This window comes from Caretta caretta, chromosome 6, assembly GCF_965140235.1.
Source record: "Caretta caretta isolate rCarCar2 chromosome 6, rCarCar1.hap1, whole genome shotgun sequence".
NCBI classification, from domain to species: domain Eukaryota; kingdom Metazoa; phylum Chordata; order Testudines; family Cheloniidae; genus Caretta; species Caretta caretta.
The window spans coordinates 82,071,750-82,086,150 of record NC_134211.1 but is presented as its reverse complement, the minus strand read 5'-3'; the positions used below and the strand labels follow the sequence as shown (position 1 = coordinate 82,086,150).

The 14,401-nt window shown below is 38.9% G+C and overlaps 1 protein-coding gene across 13 annotated transcripts in view; it reads left to right on the top strand.

Annotated features, from left to right (window-relative positions):
• Nucleotides 1-14,401, top strand: part of HEATR5A (HEAT repeat containing 5A) — a 128,324-nt gene that overhangs the window by 30,107 nt on the left and 83,816 nt on the right. For all 13 annotated transcript variants that reach the window (XM_048852593.2, XM_048852589.2, XM_075129748.1 and 10 more), the window contains 5 exons: nt 4,101-4,351; nt 7,167-7,278; nt 8,188-8,340; nt 12,246-12,345; nt 13,748-13,857. In XM_048852593.2, the coding sequence (XP_048708550.1) occupies nt 4,101-4,351; nt 7,167-7,278; nt 8,188-8,340; nt 12,246-12,345; nt 13,748-13,857 (726 nt within the window). The remainder of the gene's footprint in view (nt 1-4,100; nt 4,352-7,166; nt 7,279-8,187; nt 8,341-12,245; nt 12,346-13,747; nt 13,858-14,401) is intronic.

Sequence of the window (14,401 nt, the reverse complement as noted above, 5' to 3'; positions counted from 1 at the left end):
AGATATAACACATAGGAAATATATTAACAAATTGGAGAGAGTTCAGTAGAAAGCAACAGAAATGATAGATGGTTTGGAAAACCTGACCTATGGGAAAGGTTGAAAAAAATGGACATATTTAGTCTTGAGAAAAGAAGACCTGAGAGGGGACCTGATATGTCTTCAGATACATTAAGGGCTGTTATAGAGAGAACAGTGATCAATTGTTCTCCATGTCCACTGAAGATAAGACAAGAAGTAATGGGCTTAATCTGCAGCAAGGGAGATTTAGGTTAGATATTAGGAAAAACTTCGTAACTAAAAGAGTAGTTAAGCTCCAAAACATGCTTCCAAGGGAGGTTATTGACTCCCCTCACTGGAAGTTTTAAGAACAGGTTGGATAACTCCCTGTCAATGATGATCTAGGTTTATTTGGTCCTGCATCAGCTCCGGGGACTGGACTTGAGGACCTCCCTTCCAGCCCTACATTTCTATGATTCTGTGGTTCTGTGACAGAAATGCACTCCTTTTTTAAATTTGTAAACTTCTGCTGCATTCAGGCTCTTGAAAATTACTGGTGCTTCATACACTTGATCTCTAAAATCTATCCATTTCTCCTTCTGAAGCCTTTGGTTCTCTCTCCCATTGACTGCTGGAACCTCCCTTCTGCTGTGCCAGCTTATCATATTGACCCATTCAGTCTGGTCAGAACACTGCTACTAATATCATCTAGCTTTGTTGCTGCTCTGATTGCAATTACGTTCTGCCAAAGAGATTTTCTTTTTCTTTGTCAAGTTCAAGCTCATCCACACCTTCAAGCCTCTGCGTAACTCCATCTCAGCTTTGCTCTCATTTTCTACTGTGCTGTTTGTGACCCTCCCTCCTAAACCAGTCCCTTTTGTAACCTTTTCCCATTTTCCTCCTCTTTGCTTAAACTCACTCTCTCTTCATGCATCAGATAACCAACTTTTCACTTTTTCTTATCTATTTTTATCCTAAAATGTGCTGCTTGTATGAAGCCTTTCAAAGACCATCACCCAAACAGCTCTGCACCACCTCCTGCCTGTACTGTTACACAATGTACAATGTACTCTGAATATCAGATTGAAAGTATATACTCCTGAGGGTTGTATTTTAGTTCAGAGAAAACACACTGTGCAATGTGCTCAGTAAATATATTTGACCAAATTTAAATAGAAATGTTTAGTTATTCTCTTATGCAGGGGTGGCCAACCTGAGCTGGAGAAGGAGCCAGAATTTACCAATGTACATTGCCAAAGAGCCACAGTAATACATCAGCAGCCCCCCATCAGCTCGCTCTCTCCCTCCCCCTCCCCGCCGCTCCCAGCACCTCCTGCCCACCGTCAGCCTCGCTGATCAGCGTCTCCCCTTCCTTCCCTGCACCTCCTGATCTGCTGTTTCGTGGCGTGCAGGAGGCTCTGAGGGGTAGGGGGAGGAGCGAGGGCACAGCAGGCTCAGGGGAGGGGGTGGGAAGGGGTAGAGTGGGGGCAGGGCCTGTGGCAGAGCCAGGGGTTGAGCAGTGAGCACCCCCTGGCACATTGGAAAGTTGGTGCCTGTAGCTCCAGCCCTGGAGTTGGTGCCTATACAAGGAGCCGCATATTAACTTCTGAAGAGCTGCATGTGGCTCTGTAGCCACAGGTTGGCCACCCCTGCTCTTACGTTTTCATTTTAGTGCAGTGAGTGGTCTATCCTATTTTGCTTTAGTGATTTAAAAATCATTACTCCAGATCTGTTGTTATATACTTTACCTCCAATCATGCAGTTGATCTGTGCAGGTGGACATTGGTATCTATGCAGAGCTGCATTAGTATCCATCCATTATAGGTATCATCCATGCATTGTTATCCATGCAGAGACACTGGTCTTCCTGCATGGATTTACTTGCTGGATCAGGCCTGTAATTACTTACCAAGGCACTTCGTAGACATTTCATGTTTGCTTAATGTATTAGAACAATGGTACAAATATGATGACATTGATAAGAAATGTTGAGTTTGATATTGCAGTCTGGGTTGATAATTTAGTGTTATCTCAGTGCTCCTGGAAAAATTACACATACAGAAGCATAGTATAGTTAGTGCTTTTATCCAAAGAAGTAACTGTGTATTTGTAAATGTAACACTTGGCTAGATAGGCCATAAAGAAGCTATCAGGATTTTATATCACTGTCGCTATAGACCAGTGTGATGTGGAGGGGAGGGGATGTGTTAAATAGAAACTTCACTAAGGAGGAATAACATTTCATGTTTCAATCAACTTTATTTCTCAGTAAGGAGTAGGCATTGAACAAATTGAAGTACATGCAATTATGATCTAGTGTAGTGAAGCACTTATCTATGTTTTCAATGAATTTATGTTTGTATTCAAGAAAATAAAATCTAGGTAGGTTTATCTGTCTAGGTTGGGGTGGGCAAATATTTTGGCCTGAGGGCCACGTCGGGGTGCAAAACTGTATGGAGGGCTGGGTAGGGAAGGCTGTGCCTCCCCAAACAGCCTGGTCCCCACCCCCTATCCGACCGCTCCCACTTCCTGCCCCCTGACTGCCCCTCTCAGAACCCCCACCCCTAACCACCCCCCAGGACACCACCCCCTATCTAACCCCCCCCCGTTCCGCATCCCCTGCACCCAACCCCCAAACCTCTTCTCCATCCAACCACCCCATGTTCCCCATCCCCCAGCCTCCTCCCCATCCAATCACCCCCTGGCCCCTGACTGTCCCCCTGGATCCCCTGCACCATATCCAACCCCTCGGCCCCCTTACCATGCTGCTAAGAGTAGCATGTCTGGAGCCGCGCCTCCTGGCTGGAGTCAGACACACAGCTGTGCTGCCCTGCACGAGCGTGCAGCCCCACCGCCCAGAGCACTGCCTGCGCAGCAGCGTGGCAGCAGATAAGGAGAAACAGCAGAGGAGGGGCCGGGCCTCCTGGGCCAGGAGCTCAGGGGCTGGGCAGGACGGTCCCGCGGGCTGTAGTTTGCCCACCTCTGGTCTAGGTTCTTATGTAGTGCCCATTACTGTGGTCTCTTAAGGTACACATTTGAAGTGTATACATAAGGCATGTTTCTCTTTCTCTCTCCCCTTTCCCTCCTTTCTCACTTCTGTCTGCCCCCCTTCCCGCCCCCCAGCTTCCAGACAGCAGGTACAACTGGTCTCTGGTGGTTTTTATTTTCTTATACTTTATTTTTTTATGGTGTTATGTGGAAAAGCTAAATCAAAAATGAGTTTTTGCTTTTAACTCTCAAAGCTCTGAGGTTGGGGGTCCTTCTCATCTCTTGGGAATGTGTTCCAAGTTTTGGAGCCAATTGCTCAACAAATTCTTTCTCTTCCTCAAACACTTTTTGGGTTGATAGTTCCATGGAATGTAGCTGTCAAGGAAGTTTAGGATGAAGCAAGATGAAGCAGTCTGGCTGGTTCCCGGGGAAAGTCTCAAAGAAGATTTAAATTGTGTTAAATCCGGTCCCTTACAGAGAGCCAGGGAAGAGAGCAGACAGCTGGATTGTTGAGGTCTTAATTGTTGAACAGAGGGACTTCTATGTTTTGAATTAATTGTAGCCATAGCTTTTGAAGTCAGCTGTTTCATACTTAACATGATCATTCTTGAAGGTCACAAGTGCGTGGATCACTGCAGCCAAGTCTGAATCTGATAAAAGGAGGTGTAATATTCTTGCTGTCTGTATATGGAAATCGCCATTCTTTTGCAGCTTTGGCTGTTATGGTGTCCATAAGCAGTATACAGTCTAGATATACACCATGGCTGCAGGTTGTCTTAATGGCACAAGGGTGGTGTTACAAAGAGGTCAAGGTTTTTTGAAAGTTTTCCCCTCTCTCCATTAGCACCACTTCAATCTTTCCAGAATTTAGTTTCATCCAACTGCTCCTCAGCTGGGTTAACTTTTTTAAAGTAATAAAATATTTTAGATTGATGACATTTAATGTGAAATCTCTCTTATTAGCACTTCTCACTGTTTAAAGATTAGCACATGCTTGAAAAGTGACATTCACTATCCCTCAGTGAATACACATACATGCCTTTAGACACTCTTCTTACTCATCAGCCAGACTGCTTTGTCCATGTCTTAAGTATATTTATTTTTTCTTTCAGGGGTCCTGGATGCAGTAATTTCAGTTATTCTTCATCCCAGTGTTTCAGTTCGACTAGCAGCAGCTTGGTGTCTACGCTGCATTGCTGTAGCATTGCCATCCTATGTGTCTCCACTTTTGGATCGCTGCATTGAGCGGCTTAGTGCCCTTAAGTCCTCCCCTGAAGCAGTGACTGGATATAGTTTTGCTGTTGCTGCTCTATTGGGAGCAGTAAAACACTGCCCATTAGGAATTCCACATGGAAAAGGGAAGGTAACGATCCTACCAATTTACTTGAAAGCAGTTCTGTTGTGCTCCTTCCTGAAGTGTCTCAAATGTATTTCGTATTTAATTGTGATTTTACAACGCTGATTTTTTTGTCTCATGATTGGAACACTAATATTTTTTTCTCAAAATATTGATGTAGTAGTTTCTTTTATTGGGAAGAAAAGGATCCCCAAGAACACACATAATAATGCTATTTTCTTTACCCCATAAATTTAGTCATTTAAACCACTGATCCGGTAGTGTAACATTTCTGAATTACATATTTTTTTCAAAGAAGATCCATGGTGTCATAACCCTAGTAAATATTCAGTCTGTTAACTTTTGCTAATTGCAGAGTAGAGATGGACAGGGTAAGTTGCTGTTTAAGCAGGTTAGCAGTGTGTGTATGTGAGGGATACGCCCCTTTTTTATACTCTTCTCCTTCCTATTTCCATTAAATTATAAGAGAACACACCTCTTTCAGACTTGTTTAGACTCCAACTTGGTTGCAGTCACTCATTGCCTCCATGCTTCTGGGGTTTGCTTAGGTGACACCTTCAGCTCCTGAGGTATGCAGTCTGTTTAATGAATATGCCAGATTTCTAGCTTCCTTTCTTTGGGAAAGCATCAGATAAATTAAAAGTTAGTGTTTAACTTTTCTCTTTTTTTTTCAACTCATTTTCTGAGATATTCCATCAGTTGTATTAGAGTTCAACAGCAAATGAAATTCTATTTTCAAAATTTACAAACACTCCTAATCTTTTATATAAAGTTTTTTGTTCTCAAACCGGTCTTTTAAAATTAAATAACTTTATAAATAGTCTTGAGCTTAAATAACTGTAAAAGAAATTGTTGATTCTTTATTACAGTTTTTGGAGAGATGATTCTTCATCTTCCTGAGTTGGGTGAGAGAGCTGCTTGAGCACTGCCAGCAATTAATTAATTAATTAATTCCCATTAATATAAATACTCTATACTCAAATGGCTTCTTTCATTAGCAATCAGTTTATCAAGGTCATTAAATTTTAGGTTAATACACAACACATTTTACCATTTAAATAGCAATGGTATTAAGAGATTTTCATTTAGCAAACACATTTGCAAGTATGCATTTCAGGTGTTTGCCACTTGAACATTTAGAAAATAAACAAAAAAAATATTTCCAACTATAGTGTTTTTCCTCAATGCTTTTATGAATGAAGTTTTTAGAGATTATAAAATTCATTTCAGCAAGAAATACTTCTAGGATTCTTTGTATGGGTTTACTTAGAAGTTTTTCCATGAGGAAATAAAAAAACAAACAAATGACTTTACACCTAGATTTATTGGTCTGACAATACAACCATACATTCCTTTTCACAGTCATTTTTTTTTATTTTAATTGGTGTCTTGGTCTAGATAAGACACTCTTAAGGTCTGTTTCTTTACCTAAGCTACTTAGTTACAATTTGTTACAGCAATTAGACTACTATTAAATATTTTGTACAAAGCACAGATTTCAATAACCAGTATATCTTTTAAACATAGCACAAAGGAAAATAGTATAAAAGTTAAAGCAAGGTAAAGTTTAAAATGCAGCTTTCCTGAGTTTGAATAACACTCTTAAAGCTAATAAGCATGGTTTTATGGCTAAGGAGGGCTATCTTCTGGATGTTTGCTTGCTCATGGGAGACAGAAACAGATACCTCCTCGAATTTGTTTAACCAGGCTGAATATAAGTAACTAAACTAACCCAGATATTGTTATATTTTCGAGCATCCTGGCTATAACATATTTGTAGTTATAAATATTCATTCAATAAAGATGCAAACAAGGTTTTAACAACCTGATATTAATGTAAGTTATAATAATTTTATGAATATTTTTGCATTAAGATTGAGGTCTGCCCACCACATATCGCTATTGCTTCTTGGAATGAAGGTTGATTCTAAAGAGCTTTGGCTTAGAGAAATTGGAAAGAGGAGGGAGACTGTAATTTGAGAGTAAACTTCCTGAGACCAGTTATGTATTCAGAATTGTAAATCAGTCCGTTCTGTTTGAAGCCAGTGAAACTTCCTCTGAAGATTAAAGCTTGTATAACCCTGGCCTGACTTGCAAGTATGCTAAGTTGGCAGGTTACCATTATTTTTCCCTTTCCCATGAACATCACAACTGCATTGTTGAGTAAGAAAAGGCTGTGTTAGTCCACAATACAACTGAAGCTCACTACGTTTTGCCAAAGAAAATGATCTTCTTTTATAAAACTAATTGGCAGTACATCCACAGATCTGTTGCTTTGCTCACTGTGTTATAAATAAGTTTCCTGGAAGTACATTCACTTACCACAGACTAAATTGAGTTAACACCTTCCTATGCCTTTAGGTGACTAACCACTGTACAAAATAAAACTTATCCATATATCCATTCTGCCAAAACTTCCACTAGTCCAAGGTAGAAATTATATAAGATGGTTAAAACCCTTAACTAATTCCAACACCAGTTTCATCTATGGAAGAGACTCCCTGAGAATAGGGAATAGTACTGCTCCTACAGAAGTGGGATGAGGGTAGTACTTGGTTTTTGTCCTTGCACACAGTGGGGGTGGAAGGGAGGGCATTGTACCAGGGCCCTAGTGAACTTGCTGTACTGGGGCACAACATTTCTCTTGATCTGCTTACACACCAAGCCAGCCTGTCTCCTGAATAGTTCCGTCCTGTAGCCTGGCAAAATCAGGCCCTAAATTATTAGAAACAATCATTAGCATTTTTTCTTCACGTTGTATTTGATTTCTGTGTACAATTACAAAGGTAGTGATGCTTTTTGTTTTTCAAATTTTGAATAGGTAATCATGACAGTAGCAGAGGATTTACTGTGTTCTGCTTCTCAAAATAGTCGCATTTCAATACAACGAACGCAGGCTGGATGGCTGTTGGTAGCTTCTCTTATGACATTAGGTAATAGGTTTCTTAAAGTACATATAAGAGTAAATTAAAGTATGTCTTTTGGTAAATCCATATGACTAGTTTTAATACTTGTGGTCCTTCATTTGCCTTTAATATTTCATAGTAAAAATAATTAACATAAATTTAAATCTCTGATAAGAAAAGATGCATAAAAGCATTGTTTGTTACCTTAAAACTTACTGTTAACTTAGTGGGAGTTCTGCCTGCAGAACAATGGCAGGATTGGACCAATACTACTTAAATATGAAAGATAATTTGCAAGATTAGTCCAGTAACATTTTATGTCATGACTGTAAATGTTCAGAATTGTTTGGTATAATATGTGTGTCAGGGCAAGATGAGGAGGATATCAAGATCCTCACTGAATCTGTCAGGCACATGAAATGTTATTGAACTCTAATCATGCTTAATATTGTCAGAGTATTGACCCTGATATTTAAATCATTGTTCAAGCCCTCACTAAGTCTTTTTGTGTCTCTTTGCATGTTCCTTGCCTCCTTTCAACATTTGAACCTGTTACTTCTGTCCACCAATCCTCTATTTCCCTGTGATAAGAGAGAGATCTCTATACACCAACCTGTGCTCAGAAATTTTGCATTTCTGAACATCTCCACCAAATGAATTTTTTTCTTTTATGTTGTTCCTCAGCTGAGTCCACATTTGCCAAACTTTGGCTAAAGCTAAATAACAGGTTTATAATGAATTTGGGAGACACAACCTTAACAATAACAGTGGGCATGTTCTTCTGTACAAAATGGGGTACAGTGGCAGTAGGTTAAGGAATAATGCAAGGATGGGTGGAGGAAACAGTAGAGACCTTTTTGAACATAGGTAAGCTGATTTAATATTTTACCTTTATGGTTCCTCAGATTTGTAATTGGCTGTTGTTAAAACTTACAGGTCCTGCTGTTGTCCAGCACTATCTCCCAAGAATGCTATTACTGTGGAAGTGTGTCTTTCCACTATCTCCTAAAGATCTAGAAACAGAGAGGAGTCGGGGAGATTCATTTACATGGCAAGTGACATTGGAAGGCCGTGCTGGTGCTCTCTGTGGTAAGCAAAGTTTTGCATATTTTCTCTCTCTCTCTCTCTCTCTGATTATTTGTCCTTCAGACATCATAAAGAAAACCATCAGTGCAGAATTTATGCTTGTTTTCAATTACCTTCATAATAGACTATGTGTGTGTGTGTCTGTCGGATTATGTTGGTAACCCTTGTGGTGGATATTTTTTTCTCATCCTGATGTTTTATTTCCAAAACAACAACCAATGTAATAACTTTTGCGCATCTTTTTATTATTTTTTATTTATGTTGCAATAACACCTAATGGCCTCAATCAGGTTGGACCCTGTTATCCTAGGTACTTTACAAATATCTGATAAATGAGAGTCTCTTCCCCAAATAGCTTATATTCTACAAGACAAGATATAATAGGTGGATGACAGAAACGTGGGCTAGGTTGGGGTGGAGAGGATGGGGTAACAAATATAATGGGGCGGGGAATAGCAGGATACACAACTCCCCACCTGCTTGCCTGTTATCAGTTACAGTTTTCTACGCGCATTATTAAAGAGTAGGGATGTCAAGCAATTAAAAACATTAATCTCAATCAAGTAATTAAAATAATTGGGATTAATCACACAATCGCACTGTTAATAGAATACCATTTATTTAAATATTTTTGGATGTTTTCTACATTTTCAAATATATTGATTTCAATTACAACACAGAATACAAAGTGTACAGTGCTCACTTTATATTTATTTTTGATTACAAGTATTTGCACTGTAAAAAAAAAAAAGAAACCAAAAGAAGTAGTATTTTTCAGTTCACCTAATAGAAGTACTGTAGTGCAATCTTTTTATCATGAAAGTTGAACTTACAAATGTAGAAATTTGTACAAAAAATAACTGCATTCATAAATAAAACAATGTAAAATTTTAGAGTCTGCAAGTCCACTCAGTCCTACTTCTTGTTCAGCCAATCGCTCAGACAAACAATTTTACATTTACTGGAGATAACGCTGCTCGCTTCTTGTTTACAATGTCACCTGAAAGTGAGAAGACATATTCTCATGGCACTTTTGTAGCTGGCATTGCAAGATATTTATGTGCCAGATGCTCTAAAGATTCATATGTCCCTTCATGCTGCAACCACCATTCCAAGGGACATGCGTCCATGCTGATGACAATCCAAAACAGTGCATGTTCATTTTCATTATCTGAGTCAGATGCCATCAGCATAAGGTTGATTTTCTTTTTTGGTGGTTCGGGTTCTGTAGTTTCCGCATCGGAGTGTTGCTCTTTTAAGACATCTGAAAGCATGCTTCACACCTCATTCCTCTCAGATTTTGGAAGGCACTTCAGATTCTTAAACCTTAGGTCCAGTGCTGTAGCTATCTTTAGAAATCTCACATTGGTACCTTCTTTGCATTTTGTCAGATCTGCAGTGAAAATGTTCTTAAAATGAACAACATGTGCTGGGTCATCATCTGAGACTGCTAGAACATGAAATATATGACAGAATGTGGGTAAACCAAAGCAGGGGACATACAATTCTCCCCCAAGGAGTTCAGTCACAAATTTAATTAATGCATTATCTTTTTAAGCGGCATCATCAACATGCAAGCATGTCCTCTGGAATGGTGCCCAAAGCATGAAGGGACATACAAATGTTTAGCATATCTGGCACGTAAATATCTTGCAATGCAGAATACAGAAGTGCCATGCAAATGCCTGTTATCACTTTCTTGTGATGTAGATAAGAAGAGGGCCAGCATTATCCCCTGTAAATGTAAACAAACTTGTTTGTCTGAGCGATTGGCTGAACAAGAACTAGGACTGAGTGGACTTCTTGCCCCAAAGTTTTACATTGTTTTCTTTCTGAGTGTAGTTATGTAACAAAAAAAAATCTACATTTGTAACTTGCACGTTCATGGGAAAGAGATTGCACTACAGTACTTGTATGAGGTGAATTGAAAAATACTATTTCTTTTATAATTTTTACAGTGCAAATATTTGTAATAAAAGATAATATACACTTTGATTTCAATTACAACACAGAATACAATATATATGAAAATGTAGAAAAACACCCAAAATATTTAATAAATTTCAGTTGGTATTCTATTGTTTAACAGTGCGATTAAAACTGTGATTAATCGCGATTAATTTTTTGAGTTAATCGCGTGTATTAACTGTGATTAATCGACAGCCTTATTAAAGAGAAGTTTTGAGGAAGAATTTGGTGGTGGCTGTACAGATTTTGACTGGGAGTTTCTTCTACTTGAAAGTCATGGGAGAAACAATGGATGTGCTTGTCAGAGAAGCGGAGAAGTTGGGAGATTCAGGCTATCTGGCAGCAGAGCCAAGGCGAGGAATGATAAATAATGAGTGATTATTATAAATAATAAGTTGAATAGGTAGATTTGGACCAGTGCTTTAAAAGTGCAGCAGGTCAAAATAACCTGCAGGCCCAGGATATAAAAATTCTGGAGGCAAGCCTGTATTGCTCTGGGGTGCACATTTTTAATACCATGTTTGGCTGTTTTTCCCACTTACCCACCGCATAGGAACAAGAAGGAGGTGGAGCTCTCTTCTTTTCCCGCCGCCCCCCCCGCCAACAACCCAACGTGGGGGTCGGGGCATGGCGGGGAGGAGGGAACAGAAAGAGCCCAGCAGCTCAGAGCGGCTCTATTCTCTCTTTCCCCTTCACTTCTTCCTCTAGTGAGTGATGGGATGGCACCTCTGCTTCTCCTCTTGCTCCCTCTGGGCAACATCCAGCCTTCTAGGGAAGGGAGAGAGGGGATCCAGCTGCAGGCTCCCATAGATCTGGGAGGTGGGAATGAAAAACCCCAATACCTGGAGGAAGAGGAGATGAGGCTGGGGAGCAGAACAGATTGGGTCTGGAGGGGGAAAAACAGGTGTGGAGATGGAACAGATCGGGGACTGGAGGGAACAAAACTGATAAGGGGTCTGGACGGTCAGAATTAATTGCTAGACAGGGGGATGGGCAGATGTGGGGATGGTGGAAGTCCCCTTTTTTCAGACTACTTTAAGCTCTAGTTAGGACTAAGCTTAGAAAGTGACGCAAGAAGTTTGTGTTTGATGCCGTGGGAAAAGAAGGACTTAAAGAGAATGCTGATGTAGTCCAGATGACAAGCCAGAAGATTATTTTAATGGCTGCATCTTGAATGAACTTGAAGGGGGACAAGGTTGCAGGCATCCGGGACATAGAGGAGGAGATAACAGAAGTCAATGGATGAGATGATCAGATTTGGACAAGATTTTTAGTGGTATGGGCACAGAAAAGAGGTTAGATCTTGGAAATGTTGTGCAAGATGAAGCTACAAGATACAGATATGGCCTGGGAGATATGTGTTCTTAACTGAATTTTATTCATGTCCTTTAAAAATGTTTTCCCAGAACAAAAGCATATTAGTTTGTAAGCCTACTTAATTAGGTGCTTTGCTTCAAATAAAATTAATAAAAATTTTAATATTGCAAAATGATGTAGCTAAGTAGTGAATGAGAATCTTTGGTAATACACATTGACTGGGGAAGAAGTTATTTACTTGAGGATTTTTAAATACTAATCTATTGGACATTTTTCTCTCCTGTCAAATTTGACGGAGGTGTAGAAAATAATTTTCGAAAGTGACATGGTCAGTTAGAAACCTAAGGCCTTGTCTACACTAGAAAGGGTTTTCCAGTTATCACCACCCCCAGTGGAGATGCAGCTTATGCTGCCAGAAGATGTGGCCTGACTTTTAGAGGTGCTGAAAACATGCAGTTTCCATTTTAATCAGTTATTTTTTTCTATTTGTCTTTAAAATCCTAGGTCAATAGTGCAATAAGTATTTTCTCTATTTGCTCTATTTTGAAATGAGCCATGCTATAATTGTATGTAATTTTCAGTTAAATAAATTCTACTAAGTTACAATCCGTTTCTTTTTTTAGCTATCAAAACCTTTGTTTCCTATTGTGGTGGTCTTCTTACTGATGAAGTTGTTCAGAGACTACTTCCTCCCCTCCCATGTGCTGTGGATTTATTGACACGGTAAATGCATCATTATGTTTTTAAATGAAAGTAAGCCATAATTTTATGTTAGAAAGTGCTGTAGAATATTCCTCTGGTATCTTCCTGATATGATGGATTGTTTAGACAGATAAATAGACTTTTAAAGTGTTATCTTACAGAGTACAAAAGCTATAGCAGTGATGTAAACAAACTGGTACAGTACTATGGACTTGCCTTCACTGTACTGGTAGCTCAAGCTATAATTCAAGTTCTGTGCCTAACTCGACTCATGTACACACACACACACACAAATTTCTAGCTCATGTTACGTGGTGTTTTAAGATCAAGTTATCCAGCCCATCGTGAGTGAGGGTTAGGGCTGTAGGGTTAGAAGTTGAAGTTCCGGTACAGCTGATGCTGCAGCTAATAATGCAGTGGGGATGCAGCAACTCAAGCTACAGTTACTCTTCAGTGGCTAATCCAGTTACTCAGATGCTAATCAAATTACTTTGTGTAGCTTGAGTGTTTCTCATTGTGGTCACTCTCATGCTCTCACTCAAGCTAGGCTAGCTCCAGTTACTCAAGATAACTGTTGTAATGAAGACAAGTAGAGCCCTACAAATTTGCAGATATCCATAGACCATTTTTGCAGAACGGCTGCAAATACAAATTTTGTATCTGCACAGGGCTCTAAATACAAGCCCTATGTCTTGTGTGTTGCATGTCATGCTAAGAAACAAAACATGAAATAACTTTTTTTTTCGTCTGACACCATGTTTGTCCGCAATATTTTTATTTTTTATTGTTTTTGCAATCAAGTACAACACTAATAGTGACATTTTCTTGTTTATGCACATACCTGGATAACATTTTTTGTGCTATTTATACACATAGCAGGATAGTATTTAAGTGTGCATCTGTTCCATTTCGTAAAACAAATATATACACAGTGCAAAATTACTCTAGAGACAGAAATGGTTTATAAATGGACACTTTTTGTATTTATGTTGTTCTTCAATTTCAAAGTTGTGTTTTTCCCCTCCTTTGTGTTCAGTATTTTAACTGTTCTGTCACTCGAGATCATTAATGTCTAATAGCTTTTGGATCTAAGCTAGACCATGGTGGGACAAAACTACAAAAAGGTTAACTGCAAGAAAGACATGTAAAGTACAAGACAATATAACAGCTTTTCATATTTCTATAATAGTGCATAAAAATACAGCTTGGGAATAGGAAACCAGGGTTTCATGAGTTAATAGAAATGTAAGCTGCTTGTTGGTATGTTGGCATTGCAAATTAGGCAGCATCTCTAATGTATGTAGCCTCAAGGGTGGTGAATACGAATTACAGTACAAATTAAAGCAAATCTGTAACTGAAAATTGTGACATAACCCTTTATCTCTCTTTAACATATGTCATGTGTCTTCTGTATTTTTTCAAGGCTCCCTTCAATGCATAAAATATATGGAAATGCTTTAAAAATACCAGCAATGACTTACAGGCACAGACTTTATGAATTATTGGCTTTATTGCCCCCAAAGACTTACGAAGGTATGTATTTTCTTACCAAGAAATACAGTTTTAAGTGATAAATACTAAGGGTTCATTTGTGAGTTTTCACTTTAATAACAAGTGTACAACGAGCAAGATTTGTTTTCATCTTTTTTCTGAAGTGCCCATTGTTATATTTTCCAAATTCACATTTCACAGAATTGCATTGAAGCCATGCTGTTTTCAGTTTCCTGTTTGCAACACACTTAAATGTTTAGGATCACCCTTTCCTTCTATTAGAAAGCTATAATTTTGTCCTGAATTTCTAGAAAATTGAAGATAGGCAACCTTTATAATTTTAATTTAACATTAGAGTTCACTCACTATGATAGGACTCCCTGAAAAGTAAAATTAGTAAATCCCAGAGGAATAACTTCAATATAAACCAATTGCACATCTATTAAAATAGGTTTAATTTACTTTTCATTGCTCTGACTAGGCCATTACATTACAAATATATTAATCTGGGCCCTGTAGATTGCTGGACCTAAATTTTACCTCAAATGTGTAATAACTGAATCTTAAAACAGACTGACTCTTCCGT